Consider the following 17930-nt stretch of genomic DNA (forward strand, 5'->3'; position numbering starts at 1 on the left):
TAACTATCAGGAAAATCAAAGTGAAATTCTGTAAGGCATATTTAATTTGGGTCTAGAGTTCCCAACAAGAACATGAGAAGAAATACATAAATAATACAATATGGGGACGCATCATGAAGGAAAAATAAATGACAGTTTATTCAAAATCAACTCAATAAAAGTAAAGTAAATAATATGGGGCTATCTTATTGCTCTTGTAGTATATGATATTTTCTGATGAGAAGATAAAAGTCATACAAAGTTTAAAACATTACTCTTTATTACCAGATTCAATGTTATGGGGAAAATAATATCATGAAAGAAATATTCACAAAGTTATGAATTGCAAGAAAGCTAAATCTAGAGACCAGAAACACAGTGTAACTTCAAGGGCAAAAATAAAGCATCAGTAACTGCATGTTGGAAGTATTAAGTTGGTAGGTATTAAGTAACTTCTGTTTGCAATACGTGAATGTCAATGAAAGACTTGTACCCGAACACCGAGTCGGGAGGTGAACTAATCAATTTTGTTTCCTGTACAGATCCTATGGGTACCTACTGTATGAGGCTGTCACGTGTCAAATTAATGAAAGACTCATACCCGAAGACTAGGGAGGTGAACTAATCAATTTAGTTTCCTGTACAGAGCCAATTCAGCTGCCCCCGCATCAAATGAACTAAATACAATCAAGAATTTTGCCCATACACGGCTATGACAGTATGAACGAATCACTCTCTAAGACTTCTCATTCTTCCGAGTCATATAAAAGATTCATTCTAAATGAACAAATCGATCATGAACGATCCATTACTAATGTTTTCCATTCAACAAAGGTTAATGGGAACTAGGGTTCTATCGGGAAGACACTCAGGCTTGAGTGAAGTTTGAGATGCCATTTATTTGATAGATGTAAAACGGGAGGTGATGTCTCTCTCTTTGGCGTAGGCCCCGTCCGGCAGTCCGAGGTAGTTGTACCCGGAACCGTCATGTCCTGCCGGAGATAGGAGGCAGGGGCGAGGAGCCTACCCCCCTGCGGGACAGGGCTCAACTGGTGGTGGTGGGGAGGTGGAGGTTGCAGTGTTAGCAGACCGAAACAGCAATGTGATAGATTGTGAGCGGACTTATAAAGCATTGGCTTACGTGCGATTGGCTAGGAGTTACCCAGCTAATGATGTGATGATGTGCACCTGCTGGTCTTCCCGCTAGAACTACGCTCCACTTCCATTTCTATCGGGAAGACACGCAGGCTTGAGTGAAGTTTGAGATGCCATTTATTTGATAGATGTAAAACGGGAGGTGATGTCTCTCTCTATGGCGTAGGCCCCGTCCGGCAGTCCGAGGTAGTTGTACCCGGAACTGTCATGTCCTGCCGGAGATAGGAGGCAGGGGCGAGGAGCCTACCCCCAAAAAGAGAGAAAGTAGTATACTACCCCCAAAAGAGATAATCCAGTTTGGTACGAACCAGGTCTTGTGTTGGGCATTCACTCTGGAGGAGGAATTAAGAGATGCGAGCGTCAGAATTTGACGTGAAATTTGCAATACCTCTGGCGTGGTTGTGTGAAGCCTTTGCGATGGGAAAGCAGTATATATTTTTTTGAGTTTGAGTTTGATTTCATCCCTGTGCATTTCCTCTTTGTCCTCGAGTGTGATTTTGGGCACTCCGTCGAGAGCCCCTGGTTGAGCAGAATCTTTACTTTAGGCCGGCATTGCTGTGCAGTGTCTTTGTTGAAAGATAAACGACATTTGATATGAAAACCCTCCAGCGAGGGAAAAGTTGTTTGAGGCATCTTTGCCGAGGGGGACAACATGTGTAGAGCCATACGATAATGTCGACGTTGCGTACAGTCCCTTCGTTGAAAGACATTTGGTATGAAAACCCTCCGGAGAGGTAAAAGTTGTTTGAGGTATCTTTGCCGAAGGGGACAACGTGTGTTGTGTTTTTTTTTGTGTATTCTTTCGAAAGATACTACAACTGTGTCCATACTCCAGGGGAGCCAGTAGATACAGCCATTTAAGTTGGGTATGTAATTTGCATGGTTTGTGCTCTGGAAGGGGGCGACATCACCAGGTGAAACTGTAATGTCATGCTCCCTCGGAATGCTCACATCATGGGCTCGGTCTTCCTAGTGAGTAGGGCATAGGGATGATGAATTGGATTGGAACGCACCCGTTACGTGATTTGGGTGAAGGCGGCCGCAAAATGGGGGAATCTTACTGAATGAAGTAATGAGAGCCCGTATGATAAGCGTTGACTGTACATGATGATATGCATGAATAATTATCTTAATTCCCCGATGGGGAATGCTCGGGCATGCAGACCGTGAATGACAAGTGAATGAACCTTGACCGAGTTGCCCTCATGAGATTACGCGATTGCCTGCCATACTATGAGACTGAATGCGCTGTTGACGTGAAATACTGGCTTTTGATGTTGATGTGAATGCGTTATGATGAACAGGCAGCGTTGCAACTTTGTGATGAACAGGTAGCATGGCAACGGAAGGTCTAGACCCATGACTAGATCTGAATGCATTTGATGGATATGAAAATGACTTAGCTTATTTCTGATGGAAGCCGGCTACTGCCTGGGCCGATGATTTTGCAGGATTCGCGAGGTGCGCGCTCCTTCCGCGCCGGGTCGTGCAATGCGATTGAGAGAGATCTCCTGAGTGAATGAGATATGGGTGAAGATCCGGGTTTGCTGGTTGTTTACTCCCCAAGGGTTTGATGTTGGCAGAAGTTGAGATGATTGCAGTGTTAGCACACCGAAACAGCAATGTGATAGATTGTGAGCGGACTTAAAAAAGCATTGGCTTACGCGCGATTGGCTAGGAGTGACGTGATGATGTGCACCTGCTGGTCTTCCCGCTAGAACTACGCTCCACTTCCATTTATCAAGCTTCAAAAGTAAAAATTACAAAAAAATAAAAATAAAAACAAGAACCATTAAGTATCAAAAAAGTAGTCCATACGACTTGTGTTATATATTCCAAGTCTTCTGAAGCTATATGATCATTTTCCATTAGCGTTTACTGTTTGGTTTTCCTAGCAGTCTAAATTCTATAGATCTATATATTCTTAAAACCTATTTAAAATCTTTCAGGTTTGCGCTGTTACGCCAAGTTCCATCGCAAGCGAAGGGTGACCCGAAGACGCGGGCGCTGTGTGCAACCAGAAAGAGCAAACAGTGACCAAGGAGCCTTCATCACCATCTGATATATCCTATATAGAGATAAAAAAAGAAACAGAGAATGACTGATGACAAAGAAAATAATAAGACAAAACAACCACATTCCTATTTTCCCATGGACTGCAATATGAACTGAGCCTATCCTGAACAAGAGATCAGGTCAAAGATAAAAGCACATCAAAGTTTGCTGGCACTCAATTCACACTATAAATATACATATGCTGTTTTGTCAAAAGTTACATGTGCAGTGTGTAACTGTTACCTATACTGGTGTTTCTTAACTGGTGGGTTGTGCTAATGCAAATTAAATAGCAAAACAAATAGGCTTATAATTACGCTTAAATGGGACAAGAATACGCTTCCCATATTTTTAGTTGAGTCCACAGTATTTTGGTGCAAACTCATCTATCACATGGTACTATGGATTATACAAGTACATGATGGGGCTCAATGTTTCTTATATGCGTTAAGCTGGTAAATCACACTTCTGCTGTTGTTTACATATTTACAAAATTGATGGTTTTCCTGTTCAACCTATGTAATGTTCAAGGGATAGTTCACCCAAAAATGAAAATTCTCTCATCATTCACTCACCTTAGTGCCATCCCAGACTTACTTTCTTCTGCAGAACACAAACAAAAATTTTTAGAATAATATTTAAGCTCTATTGGTCTTTTCAATGCAAATGAATGGTGACCAGACCTTTGAAGCTCCAAAAATCACATAAAGGCCACATAAAAGTAATCCATGTGACTCCATTGGTTTAATCCATATCTTCAGATGTGATATGATAGGTGTAGGTGAGAAACAGATCAATATATAAATGCTTTCTTAATATCTATTTGGATTACTTGGATTATCTTCACGTGGCCTTTTGTGTGATTTTTGGAGCTTCAAAGTTCTGGTCACCATTCACTTGTACTATAAGGACCAAAAGAACTCAGATATTCTTCTAAATATATTTGTTTGTGTTCTTCAGAAGAAGGAAAGTCGTACACATCTGGGATGGCAAGAGGGTGAGTAAAGGCCTGTTCACACAAACCCATTTTTCGGTACGAATGTTCGTTCCGAATGGGCTTTGTACGGTAGCAATGAATTCCGATGCCGTTATTCTTACCGAGTCCGATTGTCCTTTGACAGTCCTAAGGTTTTTTTATGGAGAGTGTTCTGAAAACGTATGTAACCTCGATTCCCTGAGATGAAGGCAAATGGACATGCGTGCTAACGCATACGGGGAGTGTCCTTCCACACCACCTAGTTGAAAAATCTCTACAATAACGGCAATATTCTAATATTGGCTATGGTGTTTGAGCCCTGCCTTTTTTGGCGCGAAGCTGTCTGCTATAAAAGCAGGTGCACAAACACCATTCCTTAGAATTTTCTGACTGAGGGACAAGGAGCGGATCGCTCGCACCTCAGAAGAACTCTGAGTCTTGTAGTTTGGCCAGCATTCGCAATGTCTCATTCTCTTCGTCTCAGGGAACCAAGGTTACGTACGTAACAGAGATGTTCCCTTATTACTCAGTACACTTGACATTGCATGCTAATGCATATGGGAAACAGAATCCCATCACGCTGCATTACACAACATAACCTTCCAGGGAGGAAACATGATGCTGCAGTCCCACGGGACAGTGACTGACATGAGTCACTGACATGATGATTAAATCCCGTTTGTATATAGTGGCGCCAGCTTCAGGTGCGTGATATGCAAATGTAGTCACCACATAAACTTTGAGCATTGTCGGAGTGAGCCCTGCATCTAATCACTTTTGAAGAATGTATGAGAATTTCTTGTATGGGGAAGTTGACTGGGTCTTTGCCATGTGAAAGACACCAATCAGTGAACACCTTCCATTTTAGTGCATAGAGGCATCTCGTGGATGGCGCTCTGGCCTGTAAAATGGTGTTCATGACTGAATGCGTCAGTTCTGGCACATTTAGTGTGCCCAATACACACCGCGCCACAAACTGTGTTGGATGCGTTTGTGGTCAGCACTTTATTTCTGAAAATTATGCTGACCCAGCATAACACCCTGTTGGTAGAAGTCTGGTCCTATCCATGGTGCTAGAGCAGCCAGACAGTGGCAAGTTACCACGATGTGAATGAAAATGAAATTAATTCAGTGGTAATGTTTTTTCATTTTGAATTGAAACAGACATTAAAGAATGGTCTGTATGTGCTCGTTCATGAGGTGTGCACGATACGAACTCTTAAAAAGGACTTTTACTGGCTGGGGAAAAATTAGCTTTTTGCCCAGTTGACATTAGACCAGATTTTCCAAATGGCAAAGCAGCAAGTCTCTGTGTTCACTCAGTAGTGCCTCTGATTGGCTAGTAATAACCAATCACTGAGGCAATTCAAAACACACACATACCGTTAATTTTCTGTGGAGCGAGTACTGCATCTGTACATTTCGTAAACGTGCAGGGAGACAGAGACAGACTGAAATTAACTTTAAATTGATATGCAACTCCCTCAAATGCGAATCTAAAAAGACACCTGTAACGTGGTGCAATTGGGATATTAAGTAAGTGTCCTTCATATCTATTGACGCAAATCAGTCCTAATGATGGATGTGCGCGATAAGATCTGTTTCTGAGTTAACATTTTGAATGGGCGCGTCACGAGTGCTTGATTCAAGCATTTCAGAACGGGCTGATGTCCGCCGTCCTTCTCCAGAATGGAGTGTGTTTGTGCGCGCAACAACAGGATACCGTGTAGTCGGACCACAGATTGTGCTCCAGTTCTGACACACCCGAGAGGCCACGCATTCTTGCAGTGGGACAGCAGGCTTATTAATTCATGTGAAACCTCTATTATGTTCCGTGGAAGACAGAACACTGTTGAAACAGAGTGGCCGACTTGAAAAATTGTATCATATAATGATGTTCGGTCGATTTTTTTAGCACCCAGTCTGAATGCTAATAAAAGCTTGCCACTTGTCTGCATAATGGGACAGAGGGCAATTTGATATGTTCATAAGATGAAATAATGTGCCGATCACCATTGGGAAGCAGTTGTGCATAATGTGAGGCTTTGAAGAGAGAAAGCTTTTTATTGAAAAAGTGTGAGCATCTCGTACATTTATTATAATATATATTATAATTAATTATAAGACATAATGCACAGCTCACCATTGGGAAGTGGTTGTGCATAATGTGCTAACTTTATTGCATGTGATAAATGTAAGACACAGAAAACAACATTTTGAACAACAATATTCCTTTCCTGACAATCAGCATTGGGGAAGAGGGGAACAGTATTGTATGTCTTGAGCACTTTGCTGCAGGGGAAGTTTTTCCCATCGGCGCAGGGCTTGCACTGAGGCAGCTGCCTTCATTTGGGCCATGGCTGCGTGACTTTACCAGTGGCTTGGCAGCGACATTTGCATGCGCTGTGGCAGCTGGTGTGGGGTTTTTAGCTGGGCCCTGAACCGAGACTGAGCAGGAGCGAGCCGATTGTGATGAAGTACTGCTCCGTTTTGTCCTAAAATGTCTCATAGCCTGTGAGTATTGCTGAGTTGTGACATAGCGCTCAGCAATTCTATTCACAGCACCTCCGAAAAGGCCGGCTGGAGACAACGGAGCATCAAATTTTGTGTCTTTTCCTGTATCAAGCATTTCCGTGAGGGTCAGCCAGATGTGAAGATACTAGGTTGCTCATTGAATTGCCAATGACCTGTGCAGTGACTTTCGTGGCTTGCATCACTGAGACCGCAGTGGTGTGGAGCTCTTTGAACATCTCTGGATTGTAGACTTGCTCATCCACACAGTCATTGTGTGGAGTGCTGAACCAGTTTGGCCCACCGCTGAGCATGCTCTTCAGGCCAGTGCAGATGTTAGTCGACACGGCTTAGAAAGATGAACAGGGTGTGAGTTCCATAACAGTTTTCTTCCCCGCAATCCACATTAGAGGGGATGTAATCGCTGTGCGGGCGAGCTGAATAGGTCGTGAGCCAGGATTTTGACAGTTCCTTATGAACTTCAGGGAAGAACGGGGTAGATCTATGGGATGCTGTGCTTGACAGCATCTGGACTTCTGGAACCGTTCATCAAGGCGAGACTGGTTCCTCTGGAGGAGACCACTCGATATCAATCTTTTCTACCGCCCTTGAAATGACACAAAGCATCTCTTTGTCAGTGGCACTTACACACACCTCACCCTCGCTGGGTGGAGGGTCGATAGCATCATCCACTCACCACTTGCCTGATGCAGCGAGAGACATGACATCGTCATCATCCCTAGAACCAGTGAACAAGACAAGGCCGTGCATTCCTGCAGAGGGCCGGAGCTCATCACGCACATAATTTATCGGCATAGAAATGTTGCATGGAGATTGAGGGCCTCCTCGTGTGACCCCTCGAGTATCAAAGAAGAGGTGGGTGGGAGGGCGCGGGAGGCTGAATCATCCCTCAGAACGAAGGCAATTCACAAGCGCAGTGTCTTGAGACTCAAAGGTTTGGTATAATGTACAGATTTTGCTCTTATGCAAAGAAATTGGTTCTTTTATTCACCATAGTGGCGTTCAACTGATCACATTGTATTGTAAGGACATTAATAATGTGAAAAATTAAAAACAAATTCAGAACTTCTAAAACTACTTCAAAGAGTTCTTATCAAAAAAAATCCTCCACGTGCAGCAATGACAGCTTTGCAGATCCTTGGATTCTAGCTGTCAGTTTGTCCAGATACTAAGGTGACATTTCACCCCACACTTCCTGTAGCACTTGCCATAGATGTTGCATATTAGAATATTGGCGTTATTGTAGAGAGGTTTCAACTAGGTCATGTGGAAGGACACTCCCAATATGTGTTAGCACGCAAGTTTAAGTGAACTCAGTCCAAAGGAAACTGACTAACAAATGAGAAACAAGCTTTATATCAGTCGCTGCAGCTGCTCAATCCAGTGTGTTGGTGGCGCTAATCAACTGGCAAACACAGGCATTGGACAAAATTATATTCTGATGATGATCCCTTGGTACTGCAAACAAAAACCCATTCTGTTTTTGAAAATCTGCTTATGGTGTTTTGTCTTAATGTGCATTATTTAATATGTATATCACTGCGCCTGTTCTGTTCTTATGGCATTAAAAATAGCGCGAGGTACAGCAATTCGTTTGGACTAAGCTCGTAGTAAAAATAAATTAAAAGATTTGTCACATGCAATGTTTTAGACAAACGAATTACAGAACCACAGTGCATTTGTTATTACAAGCATAATATAAAAAAGTATTGCAATAATTTAAATAAAGAAAAGGCAGTGAGCCAGTATTTTCTTATAAACAATTTGTAATATATGCATCCTATTTTATACTAAACTGTTATTTTTAATGTACATTATTCTGCATGTATTTATATCACTGTACCTTGTGTTATATTATCCAGGCATTATAAAACGTTGGGTTGGGAAGATATTGGTAGTAAAAACATGTGCAAATATAAATAGAACATATTTTTATGCATCAGAGCTCTTCACTCATCTGACTCGCATTAAAAAATACAGATTATATACTCCTCAAAATGAATCAACACCATGGAAAGAACATAATGAAACAGTTATGCCAAATTATGTAAATAAATTCTTTCATTATATTAATCTCTAACAACTAAAGGTGCGGGGAGGAGACTGGTATACATGTTTAGAACAGCAATAGCACCACCTACTGTTCAGGAGTGAAATGGTTTTTCATTTCACATTTTTACAGACTCTGTGTGAATAGACCTTCCATCAGAGGTTCATCTTGCACGGATTTGGTGTGAAGAGGCAGTGGCAGTTCTGGCTTACTTGGTGCCCTAGGCGAGATCTGACATGTCGCCACCCTTATCTTCCCAACCCCTCATTAATTTTTGGGTATAACAAGACAATTAATTTAGAAATGAAGTAACTATATACGTACAAATATATATATTTGACAAATGATATTAACATGTACAAAGAAAATGGCAGTATACTTACAGATTGCCACTCGTGTTATTACACATAATTCCTCATTTCAAATTTAACCATGCCCTCCTAGATTTCACTGATGCAAAATCATCAATGACTTTGTCAAATCTGCCCAGCAATAACATGATCGATACTTATTTTCTCAAGACCACTGATTCGATCCTGTGTCATGGTGCACATATACTGTTGATTATGGTTATCTTATGTTTGTTCAGAATGTAAGAATGCATTATGAACATCTATATTCCTAACCATTCAGAGCCTCTTTGGCTGAGTAGCTTGACAGGAACAACTCGGAGCCCCATCCCCCATCGCGATCTTGCGAGCTCTGTGCGGGAATGGCATGATTTGGGGCACCTCTCTCCCATTGTGATCTTGCGAGCTCGGAGCAGGTCCAGGGTGGCACGATTTGTGGCACCTTTCACCCATCGCAATCTTGCGAGCTCTGTGAAGGGGTGCTCGATCAGTTACCATGTCGTGCCGCCCTAGAGAGTGTTGCTGCCCTAGACACCTGCCTATAACACCTATGCAAGGAATCGCTACTGTGAACAGACCTTAAATGAAGAGAGACTTAAAATTTTTGAGTGAACTAGCCATTTAATAATTTCATGTACTTTTGTTCGATTTTCATATTGTGTAGTCTTCACTTGATGCCCAATGAAAAATCTGGGCCAAATGAAACAAAAAACCTGAAGCAAAACCAGTTGAGAACCACTGACCTATACTGTACAGATACATTTTGTTTCTTAAAGGAAGGTTTTTTTTTCTACTGATTGTCATTGACTACAACCATTGTATTCTTATAGATGTTGATTTGTTTGGTTTGATTTGTAATATATGCTTTATTTATTGTAGTACCAAACAACTTTCTTTATTGAGAGATGTTATTGTGAACAGGAAATTTGCTCTTTAACAATGACTTGATAAATGAGTAGCTGTGAAGGGTTAAAGGGATTGAGATGGACAGAAGAGAGCGTGGGAGAGATGGATGACTTGTTAGTTGAAATCGCTGTGCTATTTTATGGTGGGACACACCTTTGTTTAATAGAGTTTTACATTAGCAGGGCTGTAGAATTTCCCTATATTCTTTGTAAAGTCCTTTAAATTTACATTCTGTCACATTGTTTTCCACTTGAGACTTCTCAAGCTCCACAAAACATTAATTCTTTTTTAACTGAAATGCTAGAAATAAACTTCTCTAAGGACAATACGATCATAACAGTTTTTCCTTTCACAGATTCCACACTAGATACAATAACATCACTTTTTTGCTCAAAAAAGGGGGTGGGCAAAGACAACAGCTATGTTTGGAATTTAATACTATCTTACTATTTACTGAAAACTATGTATTATACACTGTATTCTGACTTCTATTTTTTGAAAGTAGTATTTGAAACAGTATGCAGTTTGAAAGGATAAACATTTCAAACATAATAATGGGACATTGTCACATGCCATATGGCCAGTGTTGAGTAAAATGCATTTTAAATGTAATCCACTAAGTACTAATTACTTATACTATAATATTGAAACCCGATAACTTTACTGATTACTTCATTACAAGTAATCACATTACTTATTACTTTACATTCTAAAAGCTTTTACAGAAAAGTTTAGGGTTTTTACTTAACAAATTCAAATTAATATGCTTTCCTCCATGTTTACTTTCACACGCAAGTACTGCACCACACGGGTTATCTGAGATGTATCATACCATAATAAATGACCTACATGGGGGAAAAAATATTTTATATAATGGCACGCCAGTTTCCACGAGCAATTGCACAGAAAACACACAGGAGTGTAGAAGAAAATGTGTAGAGAGTCTAAGTACAGCACAGAAAACCTCAGTATAGAGAATTTCACAGTTATAACTAAGTAAACAAAGCAAAAAAAAGTAGCTTTGTTCTTGGATTTCTGCTTCACTTTCTGCTACGTGCCTCAAACGAAACACTGAATATCTTTAAAAGATTTGATGTCACAAACCTGGTGGACTGATAAAACGTCTTGTGTGCATCTACTTGCGGAAGTTCCATTGAGTTGATCAAGAAAGAGTTTTCCAGTTTTGTGTGCTATAAGCACCAGCTATATGTATGTTACAACTTAGCCTAGTTGTGGCATAAATGGGCAACGAGTCACGATTTACACACTAATAAATATTTGAGCGTTGCACCATTATATTTAGGTAGGACGCAGGGCTGGACTGGGAAAATAAATCGGCCCTGGGTTTTACATGGCAACTGGCATTTACTGTCCTTTTCTGCATATTGCGGCGCTGTTTTGTGGTCCGTTCTGCATAACGCGGCGGCAAATTTTTGCTTATCGCGGCCCATTCGGAACGTTTAGTGGCCGACCTGCTCAGTTCTCCCGATGGCAAGTCCACCCCTGATCAGCCCCAAAGTGCGTCGGCCCACCGGGAAAATGCCGGACGTAACCCTACGTATAAACTAAATACACCGACCAGGAGTAATGGATGGAATAAAAATTCAGACTGATATTTTATCAATGAGCTCATGTTTTGTGTGACAGGCTTCAATCCTTTCGACATAGATGATGTTGGGATTTACACAATTGTTTTATACTTTTAAGCAGCTCTTCAGCATGAAACCAATCTAACGGTGCCATTTTCAGAGTGCGTCGCCCGGTGCCAAGTTTCAACATATATGAATTTTGTAAGATATTCAAATTAATAAATGGCTATTTTTCCTGCCTGTTGTATTAGTATTTATTTATCACCCCTTATTTATTTTAGATACAATTATATTTATTGTTATTTACACAGGGCAAATATACTATTTATCACATGTACTTTTATCACGTATCTTATTTTTTTAAAAATTTATTACAGCTGACAATTACGTGAGCAAACAAGGTTTGAACCTCAACCGAAACTCTAAAACTGAAATGTATGGCTTTTTAATACTTCTGTGTACAAATTTGAAGGCTGCTTATTGGATCAATAAAGGTAAACGTCATATTATGCGACTATGCATTACTTTATGTAGAGCTTATGACCTACTAGCTAAGTCTTGCCTTAAGAACAGGTAGTGCAACCAAATTAAGCACTGATTTAGTTACAATCTAACTAGTAGTTACTAAGCCCTTAGTTTGTACTTTACGTCCTAACATACATGATAACTTACACACAGCTGGTGCAACACTACCCAGATGGTTACATGGAGAAAAGACTGTAGGCGGTCTGTGGGCTTGCCATCTGTGGCTGAGACTAATGCCAAGTTTACACTATACGATTTTAGGCCCGATTTTCACTCGCCGACAGTTTTGTGGAGATCGCCGAAAAAAGCCAGAAATCATAGGCAAATCAGAGCTTGCTCCCGTGAGCAACGAACACAATATCAAAGAAGCGATCTGAGAGAAATGCCGACGCGTTGCCGATGTCAGCATGATATCTAGTATGTTACATATCTGGACCTGTCTGCGATTCCAAATCGCGCAATGTGAAATGTGTTTTGACTGAATACAACTGCAGCGTTGACCTACAGCCAATGAGAGAGAGAAAGAAACGGGGCACGGGAAGTTTCAGTGGGAGGAGTCCTGATGTACCTGCAACAGAACATCAATTAGCAAGAAAGTCTCATTGGACCGAAGAAATGGAGGAAAAATGTATGGAACATTGGCAAGAGCACCAGTGCCTATTTGATGTTTCATCTGAACTGTGCAACAACTGGGTGGACAAAGAGAAGAGTTGAAGAGAAATTGCCAATTTTCTTGGACAGTCAGGTAAGCAAATAGGTCAATATTTTCATATTGTAACCAATAAACTATATGATGCCTTTACACATTATGTGAAGGCCATTAAAAACATACACATCATATTCTGAAATGCATAACATTTGTATGCATTTGCATTTGTTTTCGCATCTCTTATCACTTCTCACGTGTACTCTGTTATGAAACGTAATTTGGAGTCTAGGCAGAATTGTCGGCGATTCGTCAATAGTGAAATATTTTGTAATGTGTTCACCACTGTCGCAGATTCCTTGTGTAATTTGAAAACCCTACGACTTCCATGACAAGACTTGTGTAAAAGTTGTGTAATATGAGCGGTACCACAATCCGACGTCTTTGAAAGTTGTGTAGTGTGTAGGAGGCATAAGTGCACCGCATTGAGGATTTAGTGTTCTGTGCAGTGTGCACTGTTGTATACTATACTGCATCTGTATACTGTTCATCTGGGTATTATTTGCATTTAGAAAAAGTGCATACTGTGTACAGTGTACATATTATATACTGCAGAAATAGTGAGAGTAGTATGCTAGTATAGTATTTTGAACTGCTTCGACACTTCTTCCTTTGGTATTTAGTGGGAGTTGGTAAAATAGCTTTCGTAGCTTTAGTGCCACCAAATGGACAAGTGTGTGTGGCCCATTCAACCCAAAATCAACCCACTCACTACACAAAAAAAGACACTGGACTATTATATGTCCCCTGGTGTGAATAGTGCTCTTTTTGTGTGAAGAAGCCATTTTAGTCAGCCTTTATCGGCGGAACTACCAGAGCAAAGAGATTGGAGATGCATTGGGCCTGTCATTGAACCTGGATCCTCGGGCGCTGTTTGATTCCTCTGTAAAGCTTCCCCTGAGAGCTTTACAATGCAAAGGACATGTCCTCTGAACTGACAAATAGTCTGTGGCATCGTTTCTGTCTTGGGACTGGAACACTCTCTGCCTGCAGAGCTCGTGACCTTGCCATCTCTCTCTTTGTCTCCTTCAATGTTTCTTGTTGTCTTTTTAGCTTTCTTTCCTCTGTGTATTCTTTGTTGCACTTCCTTCAAGAGTTTCTGTTTTGTTGTTTCTCACCTTCTCACCCTACAGAATATAGAGTTATATACTATAAGTGAGATTTAGAGTTCAAATAGATTTTTTGCAGCTGGATAGTAGAACCGGGCAAGGGTATCTTGGACTGCCAGGGACCTCCAAAGTCTACCAAAGGATGCTGAATACCAGGACATTGCCCTAAGTAGTATTTTTTTTCCCAAAGTTTTCTTTTAAAATTTTTCTGCATTTACTTGACGTGTCGATGTAGTGTAGGTGTCACTCCTGGGATCCCCAGACATATCTGATATTTCAGAAAAGGCCAATGAAAATTGGCGAGTGGAATTTGCATGCTACTACCCCGGACATACGGGTATATAAGGAGCTGGAATGCAACCACTCATTCAGACTTCGTCTTCGGAGCCGAGTGGTTGTATTCACTGAGCTGAATTACTTTGCCGATCCATTCATCTCTGAGTCCAGTAAAGCTGTTTGACTTATGGCGCATTACAGCGGCTTCTCCCTGTAAGCGGGTCCCAGTGAGTCTGGGCTACTCCTCGAGAAAACAAAAGGCTCTCATGAGAATTAACATCTGAACTCTCTCTCGCAGATGTAACAGCAACATCCGAGATGCAACATACTGTGCAGCTAACACCTCCCTTCTAAAGTATCTTCATCTTACTCCTCCTCCTCACTTAAAGCTCACTAAAAACCTATGCAATGTGAAGTGTGTACAAAAAGTAACTATAACATGTTTGGTATCATTTAAAGTCTCTCAGTGCGCCTGGTAAACTGGTCTCATCCTCCCAGCCATAATGAAAAGCTAAAAGAAGTTATAAAATATGTGAAATGTGGTGTGCCCCTTAAAGGTGTGCCCTCCCCAGATCCTCCATACCTCCTGTATGTTAATCTACAGGAACCCCCTCAACAGGGGACCAAAATCTAATTATAATGACAGACACCACCATTTGGTAAGCATGTTGAATTATCTGGGTATTTAAGGAGAGGCTGACACATTGCTCAGGGCTCTCTGTAATCAGACGATCCCAAACAGTTTACTGTTTGTAGTTTATTTCAGGTGATTGCAATTCGTATTTCTTATGTTTTGATAAAATGTCTAACTTTGACTTATCAATGTCTAATTGGAATTGATGAATTGATTATGTTACCTGGTCAATAAATTGTCAACATTTGATTTTATTCTGACTGACTCTGACATTGTGTTTCCCAAACAGATTAAACGATTCAGTATGTTACCGTAAGTCTGCGTCAGATTAGTGACGACTAATATTTGGCATCGATTCAAGTGTACTTGGTTTGCAAAGACAAAAAGGAATTTCCGTTTAGAACAGCAAAAGCTGCTTGACCAATCTAAATCTGGGTGTCTTACCTCTGTTTTAATTTGATGTTTCTCCAGATAAGTGTACGTGGGAAACCACGCATGGCCAATCCAAAGCTATTATAAGAGAAGTTATGTTGGTCAACTTACATCTGTAATAGTGGCCGTGACCTCTACTGAAGAAAACGTTAAGTTACATTCAAGTGTGTGCAATTCCATGGGGCTATACTGAAGTATCTTTGATTGTGTATACGTGAACGTGACCGATCTCAGGTATATAGCAATTACCTCTGTTTGATGATCCAATACTGGCCGCTTGTGATCGTGAGACCCGTGGTGTAGAGAAAACAGCGAGGACCTCAAAGCGACATAGTATCTTAATCTAAGCGGGTAAAATATAATTAAAGAGTTAAAGGAATAATCAAACATTCAGCTCACTTTTAGTGATACTCAGATATCATTAAAAACCTTTTTCATTTATGGAGTCAGATGAAATAACGAGATAATACATAAGAGAAAATGTATTTCATTTAATATTGTTGTGTTGCGTACAAGAAAGACTGTAACGCGCAGAGACCTTCACCCGTATTATTGGAGACCGTCATTGGACCGATAAACGGGCTTACATCCCCCTCTTGCCCCTGAGTGCTTCAGCAGCCTAAAAGAGTATATTCTTCCTCTAAAAGAGTATATTTCCCTTCTAAAAGAGTGGCACTCATGGAGAGCATCTTTTTAAAGATGTCTTTTCCATTTGTGTATATTTCCTGGTTGCGTTCATTACCTCTCTGCTTCCCACTGCCACTATCACTGTCTCTTGTGTTGGATGCTGCCCACGCGGGGACAGCGTTCATGGACGGGTCATGTTCTCACTGCGAGAACATGATTATGGCAATGTTGTGATCTCGGATTTCCTCAGGGAAAGCCCCCAGTGGCTTCCCGCCGCAGTCCTTCTTCCTACGGGTTCGAGGCCACATCGGTTAGCACTGGGAGCAATTTGGGGATTTCAATGGGAGCCGTTCCGCTGGGAAACCCCCCACGGACATCCCATTCCCCAGCACGCTCATCTGCCCCAGTGAGTTCTGTGATGGGACCACCGGCTCGTCTCAGGTTGAGTCCTCGATCTCGTTTGCGGCTCACAAAGCAGACGAGCTTTTGATTACAGCATCGGAGAGTGAGCTGGTTCAGTTTGACGCCATGTGCAGCTGACAGCCACGCTTGCCTGGGCAGCTGCGAGCGTTGGGCTGGAGTGGAATCCTCTGCTCCCCCCTGAACACTTGCGGCTTGATGATTAGTCCCAGGGGCCGGAGCGCTGCTCATGGCCACGCCCCTCCCTGTACTTTTCTTCCCTGAAGTGCATGATGACCTCACACAATCACGGCAGGCACCTTTTACTGCCCGGCACGCAGGCTCACCCGCTCTCACTACCCTCGGCAGTGGGGCTACCAGGGGGTGCTCGGCGACTCCCCAGGTGGTTAGCACAATTGCTATGCACCTGTTCCCGCAGAGCTCTGCCACATGGCGGAGCTGTTGGAGACTCCCGTCCAGGACCTATAGACTTACATCATCACTGACAACTAAGGGCAGCAGTCTTCCTGGCTCTCCTGCATGTGTACCAAGCCGAGGTGCTCAAAGAACTGCACGAGGGTAGTTCTGACCCGAGATTGATGCAGGAGTTGCGCTTGGTGACCGATCTCGCCCTCCAGGTGACGAAGGTCACACCTATAGACTTGGTCTCTAGGGCAGGCGATATCCACTCTGGTGGTCCAGGACTGCCACCTTTGGCTCAAACTGGTAGAGTCAAGGGAGGCTGACACCCTTGCCTCCCAGGTTGGCCTGTTCAGTGACAAATAGAGGATTTCGCCCAGCAATCCAGACAGTGACCATACAACACATCCATGCGACTCAAGGTCCTGCACCCTGTCTGCTCATCACCAAAGACGTCCCCCTGCGGCAGCAACACTGGCTCAGCCACAGTCTGCCCCATTAGGCTGGCCTCAGCATGGAACCACCCGCAGAAAGCAGACGCCACCTGTCTCATGGCCGGTCACCAAGAACCCAAGAGAGGCTTCAAAGCGCCAAGACGGGGGGTCAAGGAAGTTGGAGACCCGCTGCAGAGGAGCTGGTAAGAGCACCACTCCTTCCCCTGGTGGCGGGCTGGGCAGAGGATCCCTGTTTACCTTATCTTATAATTTCACAGATTTTTTCACCCGCATTTTAAGAAAAGAGTTCTTTCCTTACTTCCTGGGCCTCACAGTTGGCGTCCATGGCCGTCGTTATCATGACCCCCGGGCACCATTTCTCTCTGGCATGCATACTTCCATGTCTCGGTTTTACCTCGACACAGACTCTTCCTGCAGTTTACCTTCGAGGGACGGGTATAAAAGTACATGGTCCTCCCCTTTGGTCTGTCCTTGTCACCTTGCACCTTCATGAAGGTCGCAGAGGCAGCCCTTGCCCCGTTAAGGGAAGTGGGCACCTGCATCTCGATGAATGGCTGGTCCCGTCATCTGTTGTGTACACACAGGGACCTAGTGCTCAGGCACTTCAGCTGGCTGGGGCTTCAGGTCAACTGGGAAAAGAGCAAGCTCTCCCCGGTTCAGAGCATCTCTTTTCTTGCTATGGAGTTAGACTCTGTCTCAGTGAGGGTGCTCCGACCTTGCATTCCTATGGGCAGAAGTTCCCTTAGGCCAGGTCT

The 17930-nt window shown here is 42.4% G+C and overlaps 1 protein-coding gene across 1 annotated transcript in view; it reads left to right on the forward strand.

Annotated features, from left to right (window-relative positions):
• The window catches only part of LOC127626023 (draxin-like), a 28953-nt gene extending 25553 nt beyond the window's left edge, over positions 1 to 3400 (forward strand). The window contains exon 7 of the mRNA XM_052101529.1: positions 3084 to 3400. Within this exon, the coding sequence (XP_051957489.1) occupies positions 3084 to 3196 (113 nt within the window). The 3' untranslated portion in view covers positions 3197 to 3400. The remainder of the gene's footprint in view (positions 1 to 3083) is intronic.
• Positions 3401 to 17930: the final 14530 nt, after the last annotated feature.

This window comes from Xyrauchen texanus, chromosome 32 (genome assembly GCF_025860055.1).
Source record: "Xyrauchen texanus isolate HMW12.3.18 chromosome 32, RBS_HiC_50CHRs, whole genome shotgun sequence".
NCBI lineage: Eukaryota > Metazoa > Chordata > Actinopteri > Cypriniformes > Catostomidae > Xyrauchen > Xyrauchen texanus.